This window comes from Zingiber officinale, chromosome 6A (genome assembly GCF_018446385.1).
Source record: "Zingiber officinale cultivar Zhangliang chromosome 6A, Zo_v1.1, whole genome shotgun sequence".
Lineage (NCBI taxonomy): Eukaryota > Viridiplantae > Streptophyta > Magnoliopsida > Zingiberales > Zingiberaceae > Zingiber > Zingiber officinale.
Genome location: NC_055997.1, coordinates 141,447,873 through 141,471,464, shown reverse-complemented (window position 1 = coordinate 141,471,464; position 23,592 = coordinate 141,447,873). Strand labels below are relative to the sequence as shown.

Below are 23,592 nucleotides of genomic sequence, written 5' to 3'. Positions count from 1 at the left end.
TAGGTACTGATCCGCTCGGGAGATTCCAGGTCGTGTGCTCGGATGAAACTGTTCACAGCAATACTGCTTTATGCCTCGGCCGAACGGGCTACCCGCTCGGCCTGGCGACCCTGTTCACCATGAGCGTCGGAGACCTGAGTCCCCATCGGGTTGTCTTTGATTCCGCCCGGGCCCGATCGGCCAGTTGACCCGATCCTTCGCCCGATCGGATGGGACTCATGCTGACCATGTTATCTTTTGACTTCCACATGACGTTGACTCCCCTCGAAGGGAGTCCCCTGTCCTTTCCGCCGGATCACTAGACATAATTAATTGTTATATCTATAAATATTAATTCCCATTATGATATGAAAAAATAATTCTATTCCCAACTATCACAATACAATTGAAAAGTCTGAAACAGAAAGATCGTCAAATGAGGTCACCAACTAATTTACTTGGTAAGACCTTGAAAATTATCTCTAAGGTTTTGAGTTTAAAACTCGCGTTTACAAAATATGAAGACTATAATAGTTATTTTTTCATAAATTAAAAAAAAAAATCCCAACGATTTCAAGGTCAACAAACGAACCCAGTCAATATGGATTGCATGGCATAAGCTCGAATAATTCAGCACGAAGGATCAAATAATCGAGTTGAGTATCATGAAGGATTATTGTTAAACAGTGAAATCCTAATTTTTCAGGTCAAAAAGAAAAAAAAAATTTGAGAAATCCTCCCAATACAGTAGCAAATTATTGGGAAAATAGAGTTCACGCTTTTTTTTAATAATAAAAAAAACATTCTCCTAATATTACATCAAAATAGGTAGGTCTGAAGACGTAACAAGGGCACTGCTAAATATAGATGCTTCTGATAACAGCTCCCTGATAATTCTCAGCTGAGGTTCAAGAGCCTCTACTGCATGCTTTCATAATGGAATTTCAATTCCATGCCTAGACGGAAACCCGATCAACTGTTGTCTACAGATGAAAACAGCTTTATGTTTTAAGAGGAGCCTTCTTTTCTCTGTCAGATATTCGAGCTGGGCCAGTCGTGTGCGATTTAAACCGGCCTCTCCCCCCTTCTTCCTTTTCCTGAATGACGAGAAAAGTTGATATCAGTCTATTATCTGGATATGAATTGACCACGTTCAAGCAAGATGGGCATATTCATATGTCAGCATTGCAGGTTGAATAAAGTGGTAAAGTGATTGTTGGAATGGCAGGGACTGACAATATGAGAGTCCCTGCTAAGTAAAATATGGCCACACAAACCTTCTTCTTGACTATTTGAACTACGTCCTCATCTTGAAGAACGTGTTGAAGACCACAGTGCTGTGGATAATGCCGAGCACTGGTTCCCCAAACAAGCACATATTTCACATCTTTGATTAAGCTTCGATGTATATGATTACAGAAATCTTCCACTGTACATCCTCCTCTATCCTAATAGAAAGATGAAGCAGGACATGAGTTCCTACTGTGATGCTATTCATAAACTCAGAATACAAAAATAATAATAATAAAAAATAAAAAACAACTTACAGTAGAGAGGACCACAGGATCAGTAAAATCCGGCTGTTGACCTTGAGGTTTTGTGTACACTCTTACAAGACCCATTTCCTCCCACATCCTAGCTAATAATCTATCTAAATTAAGCTGCAAACAGAAAAAATGGAAAGAAAACCACAGTTTTAGCAAAGAAATGGAACAGTTTTCATGATTCACCATATAAGTTGAGTGAACATATAGTTGCTGGGTTAGGCTAGCCAGGAAAACAAGAAGAAAATTGTGGTCAAAACCAGAATTTGAACCTGCCTTTAAGTTACAGCTTATGACAACCGAATTTGGTTGGCGGGCAAGTCTGTCAACATCATCAATGCCTATAACATCAATCTTGTTATAAACATATACACACTTCATGTATTTCCTGTTCCCTTCAATGACATCAATAAAGTCATCCACAGTAGCATCCTCACGGAATAGCACCTAAAAGCAAACAAAGAGTGAACCTATGAATGAAAAACAGCATTTAGATACGCTTCAACTACATATTTTGAAATTTCACAATTGTCGCAAGGTCACAGATACAAATCTTATATCCTAGAAAATTCAACTGTAAAAGAACGTAATCTCGTTTAATATCCTAAATGACTTGAAAACTGTTAGAGATGTGCAAGACAAAACACAGTGATATTATCATATTAGAAGTGGTGGATGCAATACAATGATCACAGGAAGGAACATAGTGAAATAATCCATGTTTGCTTCGCATACTAGAATCCTTGTATTATATGAGGGAAACAAGAAAGAGTTTTTTAGGGAAAAAAAAAGGTTCTTGAGCATCCACATCAGTTTCTCTATCATATCTCTCAAATGGAGTAAACCATCCACATTATTAAATTTAAACAATCATTTTTCACTATACACTACATCAACTATCCTAATATTTAAACAATCATTTTTCACTATACACTACATCAACTATCTTTATTTTTTTATTGTTTTCTTCTCTCTCCCACTTATTTTATTATTTTTTCTCTCTCCCTGTGTAATATCTACTTTGTATTACCCAATCTATTCTCTATTTCCCGTTATTTTTTTCTCTCCCAAATTAAATGATATTTTAATGTGTAGGCAATGAATTTCATTCCCTAAATTTATAGAAGTACTATTTACAAAATCTAAATTTAGATAATGGATAGGGTAGTTTATGCAAAAAAAAAAAAAATTACATGAATATAAAATTTAAGATAAATTCTGCGTTTAGGAAAGTTGATGTAAATGCTCTTATAAACAGTCATTTGTTTGTATCTTAGATGCTACCATAATCAGGAATTGAGATATTGTGTCGAGTCAGTCGAAACATTTCGTTCCACTCACCGACCGACATCAACACGACCCGACCCAGTCCAGCGCGGCAGCTAGGGAGGTGTCGCGTGACACCCATGAGCGCCATAGAAGGGTCGTGACCCACCCGGTCGTCGCAAAATGATCGTGCACCAATGGCTAGACGAGTAGTGCAACCCCAACAGCCACAGCAGAGTCACGCGACCCCAACAGCCACGGAGGAGGGGTCGCGTGACCCCTGCAGCCGCGGCACTAGAGTCGCACTGGGATTTTTTAATTAAAATGTAGATTTTTTAATTAAAACTAAACTTTAGGTTAATTATCTCAATCAACTCCTAGCTATGATATGGACAATCTAAAGAGACTTAATTAAATCCTAATAAAATTATCTAATTAATTATATATTTTATTTATTTTAATTCTAAAAATATGTAATAAATTATTTATTTATTTATCTCTTAGCTATGTTATTATTTTTTTAATGAATCCCCTAACTTAAATAGACTACCAAATATATTTACTAAAATCCTAAGTGAATCATCCCATTAAAATATATAAAAAATTTATTTAAAATTCTAATAAAATTTTATATATTCCTAAAACCCTCGGCAGGACCTTGGTGCCACGACAACCTCCATGGTTCACCACAGTTGCAATTTTTTTTTGGGGTTTAGTTATTTTTTTTATAAATAAACTTTTATTATTAATAATATTATTAATGGTTATAAAATATAAAAACATGATTTCAAAATATTTAAATAATTTTAAACTTAAATAAATATTTTATAAAATAATTTATTTTTAAAAAAATAATTTTAAAATTAAATAAAATTTAAAATAATCTAAAAAAATAAAAATATAATTCTTAAACATTTCAAATAAATTTTTTAAAATTAAAATTTACAAATACATTCTAAAAATAATTTAATATTTTCAAATAATTTTATAATTATTTTTAGTCTTTCAAATGATTTTATAATTTTAAATTTAGTTTTAAATTTTAAGAATTACTTATTTTTAAACATTTTAATAAAAATTTAATAGGCATTATCTTATGAGAAAATATTTAAATATAATTCAATATCTCAAAATATAAAATATGGTTAACAATCAAGTATTAATAAAATTAATGTACATTTATATTTAAATTTTTTTTTAAAATTACCGAAACTATATCGGTATGGCACGATACGATACCAAAACCGTATCGTCTGCACGGATCGAAATTTTAAACCTTGGCTATAATAACTAAATAATTTAATGTGGCAACATATGTTTATGGAATGAAACTCCATGAATACACCAATGACCGCATAAGATTTATGAAGGCCAAATTGTCCTAACTAGTACACTGCAAATCATGTCCAAGTTAATATTGATTTAATTCAATCAAGTTAAAAGAGACATCCTATACATTGATTAGATGAACATGTAATTCTTTATACGGACAACCTAGGTTGGTCAACATGAATCACTATATATTATGTGTTGAATGTATCGTTTAGATTCATATGCAAAATAAAATAAATAAAACTATGAATTGGTTAGAAGTAATCTTTTTATACTTAGGTTCATGAATTTTTAGACGGTCATGAGTCAGATATACTTTCTTACTGTTGATACTGTAAATCCGTTCATGCACAAGTCTAAGATGTGCTATTAGGCATCAACGTTAAGAATTTTATAGTTCATTAAAGAATCTTTAGGAAAACACTTATTTATAATACTTCAAAATAAGTATGGATATCTAAATATGGAGACATTCTCTGATGCTGGGGTCAAACGACATGGAAATATTTTCTAGTAACATGAAAAACAAGAAAACAAAGAGTTGCAGCTTGAGCTAGTGCAGAAGTAGAATATAGAGCGACAGCACCCAACTTGCAAGACAATTCCAATTAAGTCTCTACTTCATGAACTTAATCTTACAAGCATTCAACCAATAGATGTGGGCACAAGATCATGACCAATCTGCCTCTGGCTTCTCAAGGAAGTTGTGACCTTGACTTCCTGCAAAGTTTCCAGCAGATTCCCCACTCACATCGTGACATCTCAGCCACCATGTTGTCTCCTCAACCCTAAACAAAGGTACTCTGCTGCCTGAAGGTAAGCTCCCAATCCCTGCAAACCCAAACCATAGCAGTCCCCTCACTAAGATTTCTCGCTGCTGAATCCTTCCGATGTTGAGATTTCCCTCAATGCCCTTTTCTATTCAGTAGAGCCTTCCCTTGAGTCTTCTCCCTGTGTGATTCTTCGCTGTTGGCGACCTCTATGGAGGGTTGTGGGTATCGAGCCAAACCGAGCTCATTTTGTCACCATCAAAGGAGGTAGCCGGAAAACCCTCCTTGATTGCACTTAGACCAGTGAGCTTTTTCCCTTTCCAATTTCATGTTTGGATTCTGACTTCATAGTCATAAACTTACTACTTAACCTGGGCAGCAGGCGTTCTCAGCCAGCAATAGTTGTCTTTGGTTTGTTCTGAGTAGATTGGAGAGATATGTCTATTGGGGAAACGTTCGTCCCTCTTATCTCAATTTGACGGCATGCTGATGAATGTTTTTTCTGCTTGTCTTTGTGGGAATTCAAATCCTATCTTTATGGTTGATTTGTTATTTTAGGGCAGCAGCGTATTTGCCTCTTTTATAGTCCGTTTGTTACAAAGGGTGAATCAAACCCTTTTAATGAGTCATGTGAATGTTGCTATCTCGTTGGCATGATTCAAGTATTTTTTTTCTGTCACATGAGCAATTAAATTGTACTCGTGTGAGAGTAACCCAAAGGGGAGCCTTGGCGCAACGGTAAAATTATTGCTTTATGACCAAAAGGTCACGGGTTCGAATCCTAGAAACAGCCTCTAGTAAAAAGTAGGGTAAGGCTACGTACAATGGATCCTTCCCCGGGACCCCACATAGCAGGAGCTTCGTGCACCGGGCTACCCTTTTTTTTTAGTGTGAGAGTAACCCAGAACTCCGCCCATGATGACTGGTCATGGTCGGTCCCAAGCCCGGATAAAGGAGGAGGGTTGCGTTAGGTTGTCAGCCGGTGTTAAACTATGACAAATATTCAATGAATGAATCCATTAATTTATTGTGCTAATGCTAGGTTGTTTCCAGGAAGGAACGCGTTGCAGGGTCCGACTGTAACGTCTCGGCAAGGACCGCTACATCTCCAGAACTCGGGTGTAGTGATAAATATGCAAGAGTTCGCGTTACAGGGTCCGACTGTAACGTCTCAGCAAGGACCGCTACATCTCCATGAGAACTTGGGTGTAGTGTTAAATAGGCAAAAGTTCTCACACCATAGGTTAGATAAGAACAAATATGATAGGAAAACTAATAATCTAAGATTTGGAACATGAAATATAGGAACTCTCACTGGTAAATCAATGGAGGTAGTAGATATGATGATTAGGAGAAAAATTAGTATTTTGTGTGTACAAGAGACAAAATAGATAGGCGAGAAGGCAAAGATGATAGAGAACTCAGGTTTTAAGTTATGGTACACTGGAAAGAGTGAAGCAAGAAATGGAGTGGGTATCATTGTAGATAATTTGTTAAAGGATGAAGTTGTAGGAGTAGTTAGAAAAGGGGATAGAATTATAGCCCTTAAGATAATAGTGGCGAAAGAAACTATGAACATAATTAGCGTATATGCACCACAAGTAGGATTAGATAAAGCTACCAAATCAAGGTTTTGGGAGGACTTAGATGAAATATTACAAAATATTCCACCAAGTGAAATGATTTTAATAGGAGGTGATCTAAATGGGCATGTCGGAGTGAAAAATGAGGAATATGAGAGAATACATGGGAGTTATGGGTTTGGAACGAGGAATGAGGAAGGGAAAACTATATTAGATTTTGCGATAGCATATGACCTTATATTAGCTAATACGTTTTTTAAGAAAAGAGAAGAACACTTAGTCACATTCAAAAGTGGGAATAATAAATCGCAAATTGACTTTTTTATGGTTAAGAAGAAGGATAGAAAGATTTGTAAAGATTGCAAAGTCATCCCTGGAGAAAGTTTAACTACCCAACATAGGATAATAGTGTTGGATATACGCCTCAAACATAGTATCAATAGAAAGAAAATATATACAATTCCTACAATTAAGTGGTGGAAGTTAAAGGATGGGAAACAAAATATATTTAAGGAGAAGATAGAAGTACAAGCATTAGGTGAAATATACGATGACTCTAATACAACATGGGATAAGATGGTATCAAAGTTGAAAATAGTAGCTAAGAGTGTACTCGGTGAGTCAAAAGGACATGCACCACTAAGTAAAGAATCTTGGTGGTGGAATGAGAAAGTACAAGAGAAAGTGAAGGAAAAACGAATAGCTTATAAGGAATTATATATTTGTAAGAACGAGAAAAACTTAAGAAAATATACAATAGCCAAGAAAGAAGCTAAGAAAGTAGTGAGTGAAGCAAAAAATGAAATTTTTGAACGGTTATATCAAAAATTGGATACAAAAGAAGGGGAAAGAGATATTTATAGAATAGCTAAAGTGAGAGAAAGGAAAACAAGAGATCTTAGCCAAATAAAATGTATTAAAGATGAATGTAATAGGGTATTAGTAAATGATGGAGAAATAAAGAAGCGTTGGAAGAGATATTTTCATTAACTTTTTAATGAAGGTTTAGGTGACCAACTTAACTTAGGTAATTTAATTAGGTCAAATGAGCATAGAAATTTTATTTTTATCGTAGAATTCAAACTTCAGAAGTAAAATAAACTTTAAATGAGATATACAATGGAAAAGCCGTTAGACCGGATGATATTCCGATAGAGGTATAGAAGTGCTTAGGGAAACAAGGTATTGAATGACTTATAAAATTATTTAACATGATATTGAAAACGAAAAAAATGTCTGATCAATGGAGGATAAGTACTCTAGTTCCCTTATATAAGAACAAGGGAGACGTACAAAATTGTACAAACTATAGGGGTATTAACTAATGAGTCATACTATGAAACTTTGGGAAAAAATAATAGAAAAAATATTAAGGAAGGAGACCACAGTGACAGAAAATCAATTTTGGTTCATGCCTGGAAGGTCGACAATAGAAGCTATACATCTCCTTAGACAATTAATTGAAAAATATCGGGAGCAAAAACAAGATCTACACATGGTATTCATTGACTTAGAAAAAACTTAAATAGAGTCCCAAGAGAAATTATATGAAGAATTTTAGAAAAGAGAGGTGTTAGCGTAACATATATTGAACTAATTGGATATGTACGAGGATGTAACGACCAGAGTAAAGACTTCAGGCGGAGTAACTGAAGCATTTCCAATAAAGATAGGGTTACATCAAGGATCAGCCCTAAGTCCCTATCTTTTTACACTAATTATGGACGAACTCACTGCGCACATTCAAGACACAGTACCGTGGTGCATGTTTGCAAATGATATTATTTTGGTAGATGAGACACGTGAAGAAGTAAATGCTAAGCTAGAATCTTGGAGAGAAACACTAGAAGGGAAAGACAGAATATATGGAATTTAAATTTAGCAATATTAGAAATAATGAAACAATTGTTAAGATAGGAAAGGACAAGTTGCCCGGAACCGAGAGATTTAAATATTTAGGATCATTTTTACAAAATGATAGAGGGATTGAGAGAGACGTCTTACATAGAATACAAGCAGGATGGGTGAAATGGAGGGGAGCGTCAGGTGTTTTATGTGACCGGAAAGTACCTCTTAAACTTAAAGGTAAGTTCTATAAAACCGCTGTTAGACCTGCTATGTTATATGGAGTTGAATGTTGGGCTATGACTCGAGCACATGAGCATAAGATGAGAGTTGCAGAGATGAGGATGTTAAGGTGGATGTGTGGACATACGAAGATGGACAAAATAAGGAATGAGAGCATTAGAGAGAAAGTCGGAGTTACATCTATTGAGGACAAACTCCGAGAGACACATTTAAGATGGTACGGACATGTACTTAGACGACCAATAAATGCTCTAGTTAGGCGATGTGAAACTATGATAAACATGCATATCAAACGAGGAAGAGGAAGACCAAAAAAGGCTTGGTTAGCAACAATAAAACAAGGTAAAATTTATTTAAATATAGATGATGATATAATAGGAGATAGAGCTCAATGGCGTAAAAGGATTCATACAGCCGACCCCACCTAGTGGGAAAAGGCTTGGTTGTCCATCTGTAAGTTGAAGTGATTCATATAGAAGGTTAGAATTAGTGTATTAGTCACTTCTTTTATTAATTGTTGCTTTCATGTTTTGGTGCATGATATGTGTTTCTTATGATGTATCCATGTAGACCCACTAGTTCGATCACTAGTTTGAGGAGTTTAGAATTTTTTAAGGTGAGCCCATAACAATATAACTCCTTTTTTAGGTGGGTGTTCTTGCATGTGCATGACTAAAATATGTTATGATATGAGATAGTAAAGATATTGTTTGCAAAAGGAGGAAAGTTAAATGCGATGTTTAATGATGCAATAGAGTAAATGATAAATTTTATGGCGCTAAACTAAGAATAAAAATCCAATTTTATTTCTTGTTTCATTTGATCTTATCATGTTTGGGACGCTACACATGCGGGTAATACACATGGGGTTCCAATTATCTCAGAAAATTTTTGGCACTGGTGAAGATGCATTTTCAAGGGCTGATGATGTCAAAAGGATGTGGAACTACATAAAAGAAAACAATCTGCAGGTATATTGATGAACTTGGAAGGAAATTGGGTTTTATCCCAACTTTTATTTTGATCTGAGGTCAAGGCTCTCCTGTTCAAATGGAAATACCAATCTGGGGTCCAGTTTCCAGAATCCAGACCAAAAAATAAAAGTAACTTCAGTTCAGTTTGAAAGATTCAATATAGAGTTGGAGTTTGGTTTGATTTTCTGCTCCAATTAGAAGCAAATAGGAGAACCAAAGCAGTAGTTTTTTGTATGATTTTAGATTGTAGGCAAAGCATGCTTTGAAATTCAGTATACTGGAAAAGTTTTAAATAAAATACAGTATTTTGTAAAGTAAAAATTATGCGGATAAAATTATGGAAGTTGAGTGAATTGAAGATAATTATTATGCTAAAGTTACTCACTAGTGTTCACTGGAACACCAGATTTACATTGCTACGCCATGTGTAACCTTTATTTTTGTTAACTACTAAAATAGCAAGATAGAAACATATCCTCAGTGAAAAACAACATGATTTCAAGAATGCAGATAGAAGAGAAAATGGAGCACAACTTCAGAAATCTGAGTCTAAAGGGTAACAAGATACAGCATACAATATTCCATAAACTTTCATATAAAATATAAGGAAAAAAGAATTATGAGAAATCACTTGCTCAAAAAATAAGATTATATTAAGGGGAATACCTCTGCATTGTGTATTTTGTACTCGTGCAGAATTTGATAGCAAAGCTTCTCATCAACATGAGTTAAAGCACATGTACTATTGAAGGAAATGCCACCAGTCTTTTTCTTTTTGAAATATATCTTTAAAAGAAAGAAAGTCACATCAGATTTCAAATTTTTCTTGAAATGAGGATTCTCAAGTGTTCCATTATAAAGTGAATGGACAATAAAAATTGAAAAATCAAGAACAAAAACAGAGATATCTACACTCCTGGAGAAACAAAAAAGGGCTTATCTCAGCCAAGAAATCATGAGGCAATCTTATTTTACTTCTGGCTAACAGCATGATGCATGCAATTAACAGAAGTCATGGCATGTCATTTTAATAGAAAACATGGCATGTTTCCCGGGAATTTCACAAATGAACAGTTCTAAAACAGTTTAATTTCAAGTCGAACTAGCAACCAAAAACCATGATGTTATCTAAAATTTTATAACATGGTTTGCTACTGTTCAAATGAATGAACATGATGGCACTGACAGTTGAAAAAAAAAGGAGAAGCAAACCCCAAATGACTGATTGAAAACCAATTTATGTTAACATGTATGGCAGCAATACTTGATAATGAAAATGCAGCTGGCATCTGAAGCAATACACAAGCTTGCAATCGTAAATTCCGAAATGCACGTCAAAATGTTGGAAGAAAAAATTATTGGGGAAAATGCCAAGCAAAAACAATAGTACCTGAGGTGGCCTCTTGTTTAATCTTAGGCCAACAGCTTCCAGTTCTTTTGTTAATATTTGCCTATGTCCCTCACTCTGAAATTATCAAAAACAGAATGCGCAACTACTAAACATTTGTTTCATGGATTCCCAGTTATGATCAAGATCTAAGAAACTAATGAAGTAAACTCGTTTATGTATATCACAAATGTGCACAAAAAAATTGTAGAAAATCACTATCTGAAAATTGCATTTGACTACTACTGTTTAAAAATTTCCACAACCTTCAAAGATATGCATAAATATAAGTGAACTGTAAATTGGACAAGTAGATTATCCTGGTCTCAGAAATTGCCCAACATCTCAAGGTGGTCTTTAAAGCATATGCAATGGGTACACCATTGAGTCACCATTATGTATGTAAATGTATATGGAGGCTCTTATGTGTTCCATATAAAAACAACCCAAATTGTATCTGAAATAATGCATAACATCATGTGTCACGAATATGTTTTCATCTACCGCAGTAGTATCATACCATACAAATAAACCAAATAACCATATAAAAATTATATTATGATTTATTAATTAAATTAGTCATTTTAAGAAATTCATTTAACATACAACATAAGATCAAGATTTAAACAGCAATGACCTGGTATGATACTATACAGACCAAAAGGGCATTGAAATAACAAACAGCCCAAAGTAAAACATAAACTTACTTTTGAAGCATCAAGGACCATCAACACAATGTCAGAGGACTTGGAAACAGCAATAACCTGGAGACAAAGAAAACCAAGTTAGAAGAAAGTTACCTTTTCTATATAGAAATAGCATCTCAGTTTACTGCTTGAGAAAATCAAGTATAAAGGAGCAACCAAGACCAAGAAAATGGCAGTTGATCTCCTCCCTCTCTTACATAGAAACCAATTGTGTAAATATAGTAGGAAAACTTAAGATGGTTCGTGGATTCATAAAAACATTCTACAGTTTGTTTCAGTTACTATCCTAGAAATAGCATGCCAATCAGCAAGATTTACAGTTGCCATTATGTAATTGGAGCATTCCATGCTTTCTTAGTAAGGGCAGCCAGGTGCATGAAGCTCTCGTCTGTGCAAGGTCCCGGAAAAGGGTCAAATCACATTGGGTCAATTGTACAGCAGCCTTACCTTGCATTTTTGCGAGAGGTTGTTTCCGCGACTTGAGCCCGTGATCTCAAGGTCACATGGGAGCAACTTTCCTGTTGTGCCAAGTTCCCCTTCATTCCATTCTTTCTTAGTGAGATACTAATTTATGGAAAGGCAAATAATTGGCACTAAGGGATTCTATAACGAATATCATAGTGTTCTATTGTGCTAGAAGAATATGGTCAAATCCAAATGCCATGAGATGGGGATCCTTGATGAAATTTTGAACTATCTTACACTCTAACAGGATCAATCAGTGGAAAATCATTTTGCAGTTTCACATGCCAGGTGAAAGTGGAAAGCCTTTATTGTAAGAAGGCTAGATAACAAGATGAAAAGTACTTCCACAAAGATTAGAACAATACTTATGGAAGATGTTAGGTTTAAAACTACTTATCACCATGTGTTAACTAACTAATTTACTTTTATACTAATGGGAAAAGACAAAAGCAATATGACTATTAGTCAAAAGACAAAACAGATTTATATAGTACCCAGCTTTCTTGTCTTTTAATACATAGTTCATTACATAACATAATACTTTGAAATAACTGGAACCATCACCAACCACAGATCAGTCTTGTCTTTGACGGAAACCAAAGTCAACAGCAAACCCAAGAGTACATATCAGACTTCAAAATCTCCTCAGGAAAATTTGGAAAGGCTAGCCCTACTTGTAAGTTTTAACAAAAGGGAGGGAGAAAAAAATAAGGAATGAATGCAAATGGTAGACAATTAGAATTGACATTAAGAGAAAGAGTGGCTAGACCTGCCTCCCACGTCCCTTGCCTTCTGAAGCCCCTTCAATGATTCCTGGAAGATCTAGAAGTTGGATTTTGGTATCATTGTAGTGAATAATTCCTGGTATGCAAGTGAGAGTTGTGAACTCATAGGATGCAGCTTCTGAATGTGTTCCAGTCAACATTGTTAGAATTGTAGACTTCCCTACACTGCCAGATTTAAAAGCATAACTAATTAGAAATCAAAATAAGTTACTCATAGTAAAATGTTCAGTAAATAATTTGTATTAAAAAATAATCAAACGTTTGTTGATTATGTGCAAAGTGTGAAATGTTGTATGGACTTTTAAAATCCAACACAAAGTAATTTGGACCAAAACGAGTTCACTATCAAATTTAAACGAAAAACTAATTAGCAATCAAAATGGCTTACCGTAGTAAAGTGACCTTTCAATAAATTGCATTAGAAAATTTATAGCAGCAAGAGTTTGTTATAAAAATCCAACACAAAGTAAATTGGATCAAAAATGAGTCCAGAAATGGCATTCCACAGTTTGTCAGTTTGGTGTATATCAGCCAGGTACATAAACTGCCAGTATTGGCATTATTGAGATTTTAATGTCCATTCACCACTTTCAAGTTTTGCAATTACCAAGGACATTTAAGCTTTACTAACATTTAAGTTTCTACCTAATCTTCTCATTAATATTTTGAAATTAATTATTAATTAAAACTAAATCTAATTTGATTGCGGTGTATTTTGAGTTTTGGTTTAATACAGAGTCAATTGGAACACTAATGGGGGAGTCTAAGTGGAGTGTATTTGGGCTTGAATTTCTTTTGAATAGGGCTCCATTTTTCTGTTTGGACTAACTCAAGGTTGACCGACATGTAAATTTGACCCAGCCTGAGCAAATGATGATTTAATTGTTAAACTAGGAGTTTCCCATTAAGATGAGAGGTCGAGGTGCTGACCCATTTCCCTATCTTGCTCATGAGATCTTTCCCTTGACGAAGCCCTCTCATTGGTGTGAGACCCTCCATCTCATCCTTCCTTCTCTTAATCTCTTCCTCGCATAAGAATACTCTCTTTTCTCCTCTTGTGAGCCTCTTCTCATCCCTAAGGACCCAGCGACCAACTTGGTGATGGCAAGCATTGAAAAACTGAGATAATGATGAGATTCACCTCTTCAAATTAAGGTGAAACTCCTTTCTCTCTCATTTATGGACTTTAAAGGTCTAGGGTACACCTACAGCTTCTTCAAGATAGGATTTTCTAGGTCTAACCACCTTTGCTTGGGTGCCTTTGATCCTTTTAGGGCATTGGCTATTGAGGAGAATTTAGGGGTTTACTCCAGGCATAGATGAAATTCATCCTTGTGTTAAGGACTTTATAGCTGCAATAATTAGTTTATGGATTAGAAACCATGTTTTGATGTAGCAATGACTGTCTTTTAGATTTGGAGTTTAGAAGGGTTCAAGAGTTGGTCTTAGGGGTCAATAGCGTTATTTTGGAAGTACATCACAAAGGTGGGTGTTGTGTCTACTTGGATTCTTTTTACAATATTCTAGTGCATGAATAAATTGTTGCAACTCTTAGGTTTGAATAATTATGTTGTCATCTTGAAAAGGGATTAAAAAAAAAAGTCACTACATTAAGAGTTACAATTTAATTATTTAAAATTAATAGTTACACAATTTTATTCATGCACAAGATATTGTAAAAAGAATCCAAGTAGAAGAAGCACTCACCTTAGTGACGTGCCTCAAAAATAGCAATATTAGTCCCTAAGATCAACTCTTGAACAACACTAAAGCCCAAATCTACAAGAAAAGGTCATTGCTAATATCAAAATTTCTAAACCATGTATTACTTATTGCAGCAGTAAAGTCCTTACCACAAGGATGATTGAGTGTCAGCGCTTGGAGGAAACCGCTGAAATCTCCCCAATTACTGCTGACCTAAAAGGACCAAAGGTCACCCAAACAAACAACATAGGAATTGAGACCTATAACATCCTATCTTCCTATCTTTGAGAAGAAAAACTCATTAGTATAACCTAGACCTTTAAAATTGATAAAGAAGGGAAGAGAAAGTAGTTTCACCTTGATTTGATGAGGAGAATCTCTTCATTGTCATTGTTCCTCTATGCTCGCTGCCTTGAAAAGAACTGCCAGCCCATTAGGGATGAGAAGGCTTGCAAGAGAAGAGCTTTTGTGTGAGGTAGAGGAGAGATTGAGAGGGGTGGGTGCCACCAAGGAGAGGGTTTCAGCAAAGGGAAAGGTTGCACAAGCAGGATAAGAAGGCAGTTGGCACAACTACTAATCATCTGAATGGAAAACGCTAACTTAAAAACTAAACAAAGTTTCTTCCTTGGACTGGACCAAATTTGTATTTGGTTCAACCCTTGCTCTAATTCAAACGCGGCTAAATGGAGGCCAAATCAAACACCCACACGCGGCTACCCCACACACACACACACAACACACGACTAAACCAATTTAATGCCCCAAATAAGTCAATTATACTAACACGAACTATGTTCATCTTTTATTAATAATTAATTTCCAAAAGATGAAGATAATATCCAACAAATGGATGTAGTGTACATACCTTGGCAAATAGAATATTTTAAACAAATAAGGTTTGTGATTTCCCATACACAAATAAGAACACTGATGTATTAGAAAGTGAAAAAGCATGAAAGTAGTGTATAACTCATTGAAAAGAATCTCAAAATAATAGAACTTTATTTGCCTCTCTCACATAGTATTCATCCAAGATGGAGAATAAGTCCTTGCAAAACTTGTATCCATACAGGAAAAAAAAAGTTAGTTCTCATGCTCACCAAAAGGGACCAAGTTAAGGCACTTGGAGGAGCCATTGAGTAACTACTTTATTTGTTCAGTTAGCACTCTCATACTAACAACAGACAGAAAGCTGTAATCTTCCAATTAAATCACATGAATTGTTGAGCTCTATACAAATGGCACAGTAACCAATAAAAATATAGACATAAGTTGAAACTTAAAAGAGAGAAAAATAGTAAACCTTGGGAAACCAATCAAAGCAACACGACCATGGCCAAATTTTGTTACTTCAAAGCCCTCTCCAGCTCCACTAGAACCCTGATTGCAAATACAATTATGGCTGCAAAAAATCATAAATATACGAACAAAAGGGAGAGGAAATTTGATGAATTAATCATATGGTCTTGTAAATAGATCCATTCTTATTTCTTTAAGATCAAGTTCCCAAGTCCTTTTGAGCTACATGTATCTTTGCAACCAGATTCATGCTCAAAAGGGCACTTGAGATTAGGGGAAATTATTTTGGGGCACCTAGAAAGCCCTTTCTACCCATAGATGATATTATTAAGGGATAAAAAAATTATATGCAGACCCCTATATTTTGCACATTACTAATGGGCCCCCAATCAACACATACAACCCCCGCTTTCCCAAGTTCCTCGAATATATTGTAGAAATTCAACTTATTACAAATATATTCAACTATAGACTCTCTTAATGATTTGGTCAACAGATCTAATCATTAGAACTAAAGAAATGATGATCCCCTTGGATAACACTTTCTTTTTAATGAAGTAGCAAGCAATCTCTATATGTTTTATCCTCTCATTAACACGACATTCAACATTCAAGGTTATCTGCATTACAACTTGATTGTCAGCTTCATTAGCCCTAAGGGGTGCATCCTAACTTCATTTAAGTCCGAGCATTTAAAGTTATTATACCTTTAGATGAGGAAAATTAGGTCTTTTTAGCTTGGCGGAGTTGGATCTTACTATGTTTACATGACTTCTCAACATTATGGAACTAACAGTAGTACCTCATTAGTGATGCTTCTCTCTACTTCCAAAGAAATTAGGATGTTCTTCAGCCAATGTACTCACGTGAGTACCTCATTAGTGATGCTTCTCTCTACTTCCAAAGAAATTAGGATGTTCTTCGGCCAATGTACTCACGTGAGTAAATTATCACCCACATACATTAGATATATTTTTAATTTAAGATGGCAACTCAATACAAGGATACTTGGTTGTTCTTTGAGGCAAGTAGGACAAACTGATCATATTTAATCATATTTCCACAAATCCCAAAAGTTTGAATCACCAACATGAAGAATTTCAATTGACGAAATTCATGTGTGATCTGATGATCCTAATAACACAGGTCACTTAAAGTTACTTATCAATGCAATTGTACCATTGAGTTTTATTGTGGCACTACCTCTTTCACTCGAAACTATGGCTTATACTACTAGACACGACTGTGAATAAGGATGAGGGTGTGGGATCCTCCATACATGTATGTGTCCACTGTGGTTGCATCAACCATTTATCAAAATGTTGTTAGGATAAGCTATGACAACCACCCACCATGCAAACTACTACATATGCCACCGTGACGTCTTCATTTTTCAAGTTTACTCAGAAATATCCACAAAAGTGATTATCAACTAACAATTAAAGACTTTACTCTAAAACACTTCTAGTTCCTCAAACTATAACTACTTCCACTTTTGATTCTACTTGCATGAAAATTTTAAGATTTCATGGGATGCATCTTTATACATATGACAAGTAAACATGAATTATTTGCTACCCTCATTGTATCTACTGTACCACATATTTCTATTCTTAATCATTCTCACATACCGATCAAAAGCCAAGGTTATTTACCTACCTCATCACTAAGCTTTGACTAAATTTTAAATTATGTGTAACTTTTTATCCTACTCATTTGTGTCTATGTAGGTCATGAATCCAGGATGGAGTATTCTACTTGGATGAATTTAATTCTCCACTAGTCAGTAGCATTCTTTCTCATCACAAGGATAACCCCATGCTAGTGACATTGTCACCCTAGTCATAAAGGGTAGACCAGTGCATGAAGCTCCCGCCAGTACAGGGTCTGGGGAAGGGTCGAACTACATTGGGTCTCCTATACGCAACCTTACCTTACATTTTATAGAGGCTATTTCTGCGACTCAAACTCGTGACCTCAAGGTCACATGGTGGCAACTTTACATTGGGTCTATTGTCATCCTAGTCATCTTTTGAAAATTAGAGACTCCAGTAATATCCCACCAAGGTTTAAATCTAAAACCGCGCTATGGTTTCAATCCCCTACCATCACAAGACATATCAAGTGTTAAGTGTTGATGTCGGAAGTGTGCCAAACACCATAATAGAAGGAAAAGGTAGAAGGAGAGGAGGAATAACGTGCTTCATGTTGGGACAATGAGGCGAAGGAAGATGAGGTAGCAGAAGACTCACAAAAGTCACACTAAGGGTTTAGTCATTGTGTCTCTCTTGTCATATCACTCATGTTGCATCGTTGTGTGGAAGAGTTGTAGAGTTTGAACTTTGTTTTGTTTTTCTTGTGGAAGACTTGCAAAGGGTTCCGAATGTTAAGGCAAGGTCTCTAAGGGCGCACAAATGACTCATAGAGTGCAACTTCACTTTTTGCCCATACAAGAAGGTTAGTTCGAAGTTCATGGTATCAAGCTATTTCATGTGTTCGCGGATAAAATGAAATGTTTTGCTCGTGTTGACCAACATGGGATAAAATCGTGAACCATGTATTCCGCCCTCACTCACTAAGCTCCAATGTGAGGTATTCTAGTTTAGTAAACATTATTGTGCATCATTTTCATCTAGTACTTATAAACATATCTCTTTTTTATCATACTTCACTTTGACATATGGATTCTAAATCTTGTACATGATAACAATGGATTGCATCATTTTTTATTTTTTTGTTACTGATTGCACATGTATGGACATGGATTTACTAGTTTAAAGCTTGTCTTGAGGTTCTTGATGTATTAAAAAAACAGACATTTTTTCCACTTTGGTTGAAATTTTATGCATTGACAATGCTTATCTTTACCTAATCACGTTGTTTTTCTTTATCATGAACTTTTTTGTTAGGTATACTTTATTTGTGTTTTAGTACTATGACAAATTCTACCTAATAGCTTCTCGTTATATCTTTCTTGGTTACTCTTGCACCAAAAGGTCTACATGTGCTATGATATATAGTTCGTTGCCCTTATGCCTCTACTAATGTCATGTTTTTAAAACCACACCATATTTCTTGGATTGTTCTCAATACCTTTTGAAGTTGTACCACTTCCGCCACCAGTTGCATTATCTTTCAACTAAAACCATCCATCAGCTCTCCACTATAATCATATCACCAATGTATTAAGATATCTTCACATTCGTAACCTCCACCATTAACATCATCAACAAATTCAGAGATTGAATCCTTGTCCAGACATTCACTTACCTATTGCTCTCGAGAAAGGTAAATGAATTACGACTACACATCTCATTGCAAATTTTTTTACCTTCAAAAACTTGAGCTTAACTTTTTACTAGTGTATGATGTTGTTGTCGTCTATGAAAAACTAAAGATTCTTAAGACACATCATAAAGCTCTTGAATATCCACATTGAAAACAAACTATAGACAAGGAGCTCATCACAAGGAACGTACGAACTTACACATCATCTCGTAGGTTTACACCCTATATCTTATTAGTATTGTCAAACGGGCCAACCCGTGGCGAGGCGAGCAGACCCGCTAAAAACTCGTCGGCGGGGCGGGGCGGGGCGGGACGGGGAGGGCCAGCCCGCCATCCCAACGGGTTAGGAAATCTCCAACCCAACCTAACCCAAGACAGGTTGTGGGTTAGACTGGTCAGTCCACGAGTCCGTCAAAAAGTAAAAAAAATAAAAATATATATAGAAAAGATTGAAAATTTTAAATTTGGATTGTGGATTAGGCAAGTCAAACAAACAAACCCATTGAATTTTTCACTTTAGTTTAAAATTTTAGAAAAAAAATTCTCAACCCGTGGTGTAACCCAAGCACACCACGGGCCAAGACCCACTTTAAAATGGGTTGATAAAATCTCAACTCAATCTGCTTAGATTATTTGACAGAGTGAGCTAACCCGACGAGTTCAACTTAAATTGGCAGCTCTATATCTTATTGATGAGTATTCACAATTTATATCTTCCAAACCATTAAATTGATTTTTATATAGTAAAATTAAATAAAGGAGCCTTATAATGTAGACTACTTAGACACATTCTCACATGTTGCAAATCCTAGTCTATATAATTCCTAACCTCACAATAAATAAGAATTTGCAAATATTTCAATCATAAAAAATGTACTTTTTGTATGGCAAAATCTCTCAAGTTCATATGCAACAAGGTTATTATGCTTAGAGGAAGACTAAACTATGTGGATTTAATAAAGCAATTTATGATCATAAATAAAGTCCTAAAATTTTGAACCAAAAAAACATAAACTCCTAAATTCTTTTTTGAAAACTTCTTTTAGAAATTTACTCAAATTGGCCTCAAGTGTATGAAAGCAAATCAAACAATCTTTGTATGTGGGTACTACTATTATCCTAACTTTGGCATGTGTTGATGATAGTATTATAACAAGAAATGATGTGCAAGGCATGATAATGATAAAAAAAAATATTTTGAAGCCAAGTTTGTCATTAAAGATTTGGAAAGACTATGCTACTTTCTTAGAGTAGAAGTTACTTATAACTTTCAAGTAACATCCTCATCTCAAGAAAATATGTGATGACTCTTTTCCAAGAAGTTGATATGTGTGGATGCAAACTTACAAAGACAACAATTATACTGGATTATAATTTATGGTCAGCAGATGGTGACTTCGAGATTTCTCTCCTTGAAAGCTAGTAGGACTCGTCTATCTCATAATACCAGACCAGATATATCAATTCTAGTTGATCTTGTAAGTCGGTTCATGCAGATGTTCAAAGTGTTAGTAGGTAGTGTTAAGGAACTACCAATATACAAATGAACATGAATCTAAGCATTCAGCATCCCATTCTATAACAATAGTGAGCAATGGGGCATTGGCATAGGAGTGTTGTCAGGTAGCTAACATGGGCATGGAGAGAAAATATAAGAAGTCAGGGACTCAGGGTATCAGAGTAATGTTTGGAAAACATACAAACCTTTGGAGGCTCTAAAAGTTGTGTTCTTAATTTTGCTAGTTTTGCCTTCAGTTGTCCAAGATGATATTCTACAGAGATGACAACACAATTAAACAGAAGCATAACTAATTACACAATTAATAAATTCAAACCATAGTGCAGTAGTACAATATTTGGTTAAAACAGATACATCTTCCTACAGCACAATTAAACAATATTAACTCAAAGAACAAAGTATAGTTCAAGAACGATGACTATTTCGAGACATTGCAGACAAAAAGAATTGCATCCTTTCCTAGATAAAGAGATGGATCAAGGATTGACCAATTCACTCATATGCTAATCAGAAAATGTGATATTTAGTATCCAAATATACAGACCGCCAGATTCATATATTGCAGCACATGTGATGACACTACATGATAAGGGAAAAGTATAGAATATGCAGACTCCTTGAAGAATGCAAACACATAACTTGTAGCAAAAAAAAAGGTCATTACACTCACCCAGATGCCCCTCACAGGTCGTCCCCAGGTTATGTGAAGGGAGATAAATCACGGGATTAGCTTATGACAAGTGGCCAAGTTGGCTTGGGGGGGGGGGGTAGGAGAGGTTTTTTTTCCCCAAGGACATGTGCCCGCCGGGAATTGATCCCTTCCCTCATTGTAGCAAGTCTATCATCCTCTAGCCAATTGGACATCTAGTGGGGACCAAATTTCATGATATGCAGGGAAGTGGAGGATACCCTATTCTATGTTAAGTTAATGTATTAGAATGAAGAACAGTGAAAGAAAAATAAAATCAAAGAAGATTTTTATGTAATAGAAGGCACTGGTTGAATCAAAATAATGCAGGGCAGATACAAGGCTGAAGCATCTAAAGTCTAAAGGTACATAATATCAGCAACCGTTTCTAAAGAGGCACTGAATGAATCCAAATAAAGTGGTTATGAGTAATGCAAATCAGAATATAAAATAATGTGTGTCAATCCAATAGATAAAATGATTGTGAGAATACAAAAGAAATAATGTATTTTAATCATAAGCCTACACTGATGCATCTTCTTTAGCATGATCTGATTTATATAGAATGAACATCACAAGCACAAGCACTGAAAGCAAACCTGTAGCCTTATTTTTCTGAGTTCGGGCCATCTCAGCCTCAATCTCCTTAATCCTCTCAAGAATACCCATCTCTATAGAATATCAAATAAACCTGCTAGAAAAGGAAATATCATTGATATTAACAGGGAATATGCATATAATGCATCCAATGTGATGATATTAAAGAAAACAATTAAAGGATTGATCCTCTCTCTCTTTCTCAGACACATAACCAAAGAATCACAGAAATGATCATTCCAAAGAATTATTACGCCTTAAATGACAGCTTGTTTCATTCAATTCATCATGAAAATAAAGGTGTAAGTTTGAATGTCTCCAACGGTCTCTAACTGCTCTACAATATCAGGTAGATCCTGTCTACTGGGGAAAAATGAAAATAGAAATGCAAAAAAAAAAAAAAAAAAAGTAAAATTGAGAAGAGGTAGAAAGGTCCTTAAGAATCAAAAAAATTTAGGCTCAAAATTTGGGAAATGAACCATTTGAACAAAAGAATGTCACTAGCAACAAATAAAGGCATGGCACCAGCCTTGGTTGTTTTTATTAGACTTATCAGAAATGCTAAGGTAACTATTATCAAGCTTCTAGAGCATTGAGCGTCTTAATGGTGAAGATTTGAGTACTTACAACAATAAACTAATAAGATTGACAATGAGGATAGGTTCCTGCTATAATCAAGAGCTACTCCACTGGAAAAATTCAGGAAACAAGCCCATTTAAACTATTTTCTGAGAAATTAGAGCCAGAGCCACAAAACAATAGTTATACATAGATGACAAGAGATTCCAAAATCAACAATGACTTCCAAAGCCCTGACCAATTGAGCAAGCTAACACCTTCAACTAATTTAAATTACTGAACTCTCGATGATGGAATATACAAATCCCAATTTTTTGTACATGCCAATGCAGCAGCTGGCCACAGTAGTAGTTCTCAGAAGTCAGAATGATAGAGAAGTTGGCATAATTTAATGACATGATATTAATCTTAGCTCTGCTATATCCGATTCTCCAACATATGCAAATCACGTAGCTTCATCTCTAGTTCACTACATGACACATGACATTCTCTTACAGAGAAAATTGGTCCACTTCGAGAAAGGATCGTCAGCCCAGGTGATAGCCACCCAACTATTCGCTACATCTGAACAAATTGATAATTATTGATATCCAATCAGAAATAAATAAATACATTTATGTTACAAGATGCACTCTTACAAGGGTAGCACAAAAAAGTTGAAGCTTTATTTTCTCCTAATTAACAGGTTCCACAATTCGACATAAAACAAAAGGCATGGACCGAATTTTAGAATCACAACACCAAGATCAAAAACTATCCTGTGAATTCCACGACATGTTGTTCCAGAATTTGACAGGATGCCCATCAGATGGGCACATCGGCTCAAAATGGAAATGGCAGAAGATGACAAGAAAAATTACATACCAAAGGCAAAAAGAAAAGGAGATGAAAGAAGACAACAAACCCTAGAAGGAGATCGCCGGATGTGTAGGCGGAGGCCGAGCGTAGCGAGGAATCGACAGATGGATGTTGACGGCTGCCGCCCCGAACCGCCTCTCAAGTGGAAACTTGGAAACGTAGGGAACCGAAGGGTAATCG

General features: G+C 35.4%; 1 protein-coding gene across 4 annotated transcripts; it reads right to left on the bottom strand.

The window, feature by feature from the left end:
- Positions 1–595: 595 nt before the first annotated feature.
- On the bottom strand, positions 596–23,592 carry LOC121998383 (developmentally-regulated G-protein 2). 4 transcript variants are annotated; one of them, XM_042553301.1, is made up of 12 exons: positions 23,459–23,592; positions 21,978–22,069; positions 20,876–20,943; positions 15,888–15,964; positions 12,865–13,045; positions 11,631–11,687; positions 10,927–11,001; positions 10,203–10,322; positions 1,800–1,970; positions 1,527–1,640; positions 1,257–1,427; positions 596–1,076 (listed from the first exon to the last, which is right to left on the bottom strand). In XM_042553301.1, exons 2-12 carry the CDS (start codon positions 22,045–22,047, stop codon positions 981–983), a joined length of 1,200 nt encoding a protein of 399 aa, XP_042409235.1. In that variant the 5' UTR covers positions 22,048–22,069; positions 23,459–23,592; the 3' UTR covers positions 596–980. The 4 variants fall into 4 exon arrangements, with proteins under 4 accessions (XP_042409235.1, XP_042409238.1, XP_042409237.1 ...); XM_042553304.1 differs by lacking the exons at positions 15,888–15,964; positions 20,876–20,943; positions 21,978–22,069; positions 23,459–23,592 and adding exons at positions 14,588–14,659; positions 14,734–14,797; positions 14,942–15,776; XM_042553302.1 differs by lacking the exon at positions 596–1,076 and having other exon boundaries at positions 1,256–1,422.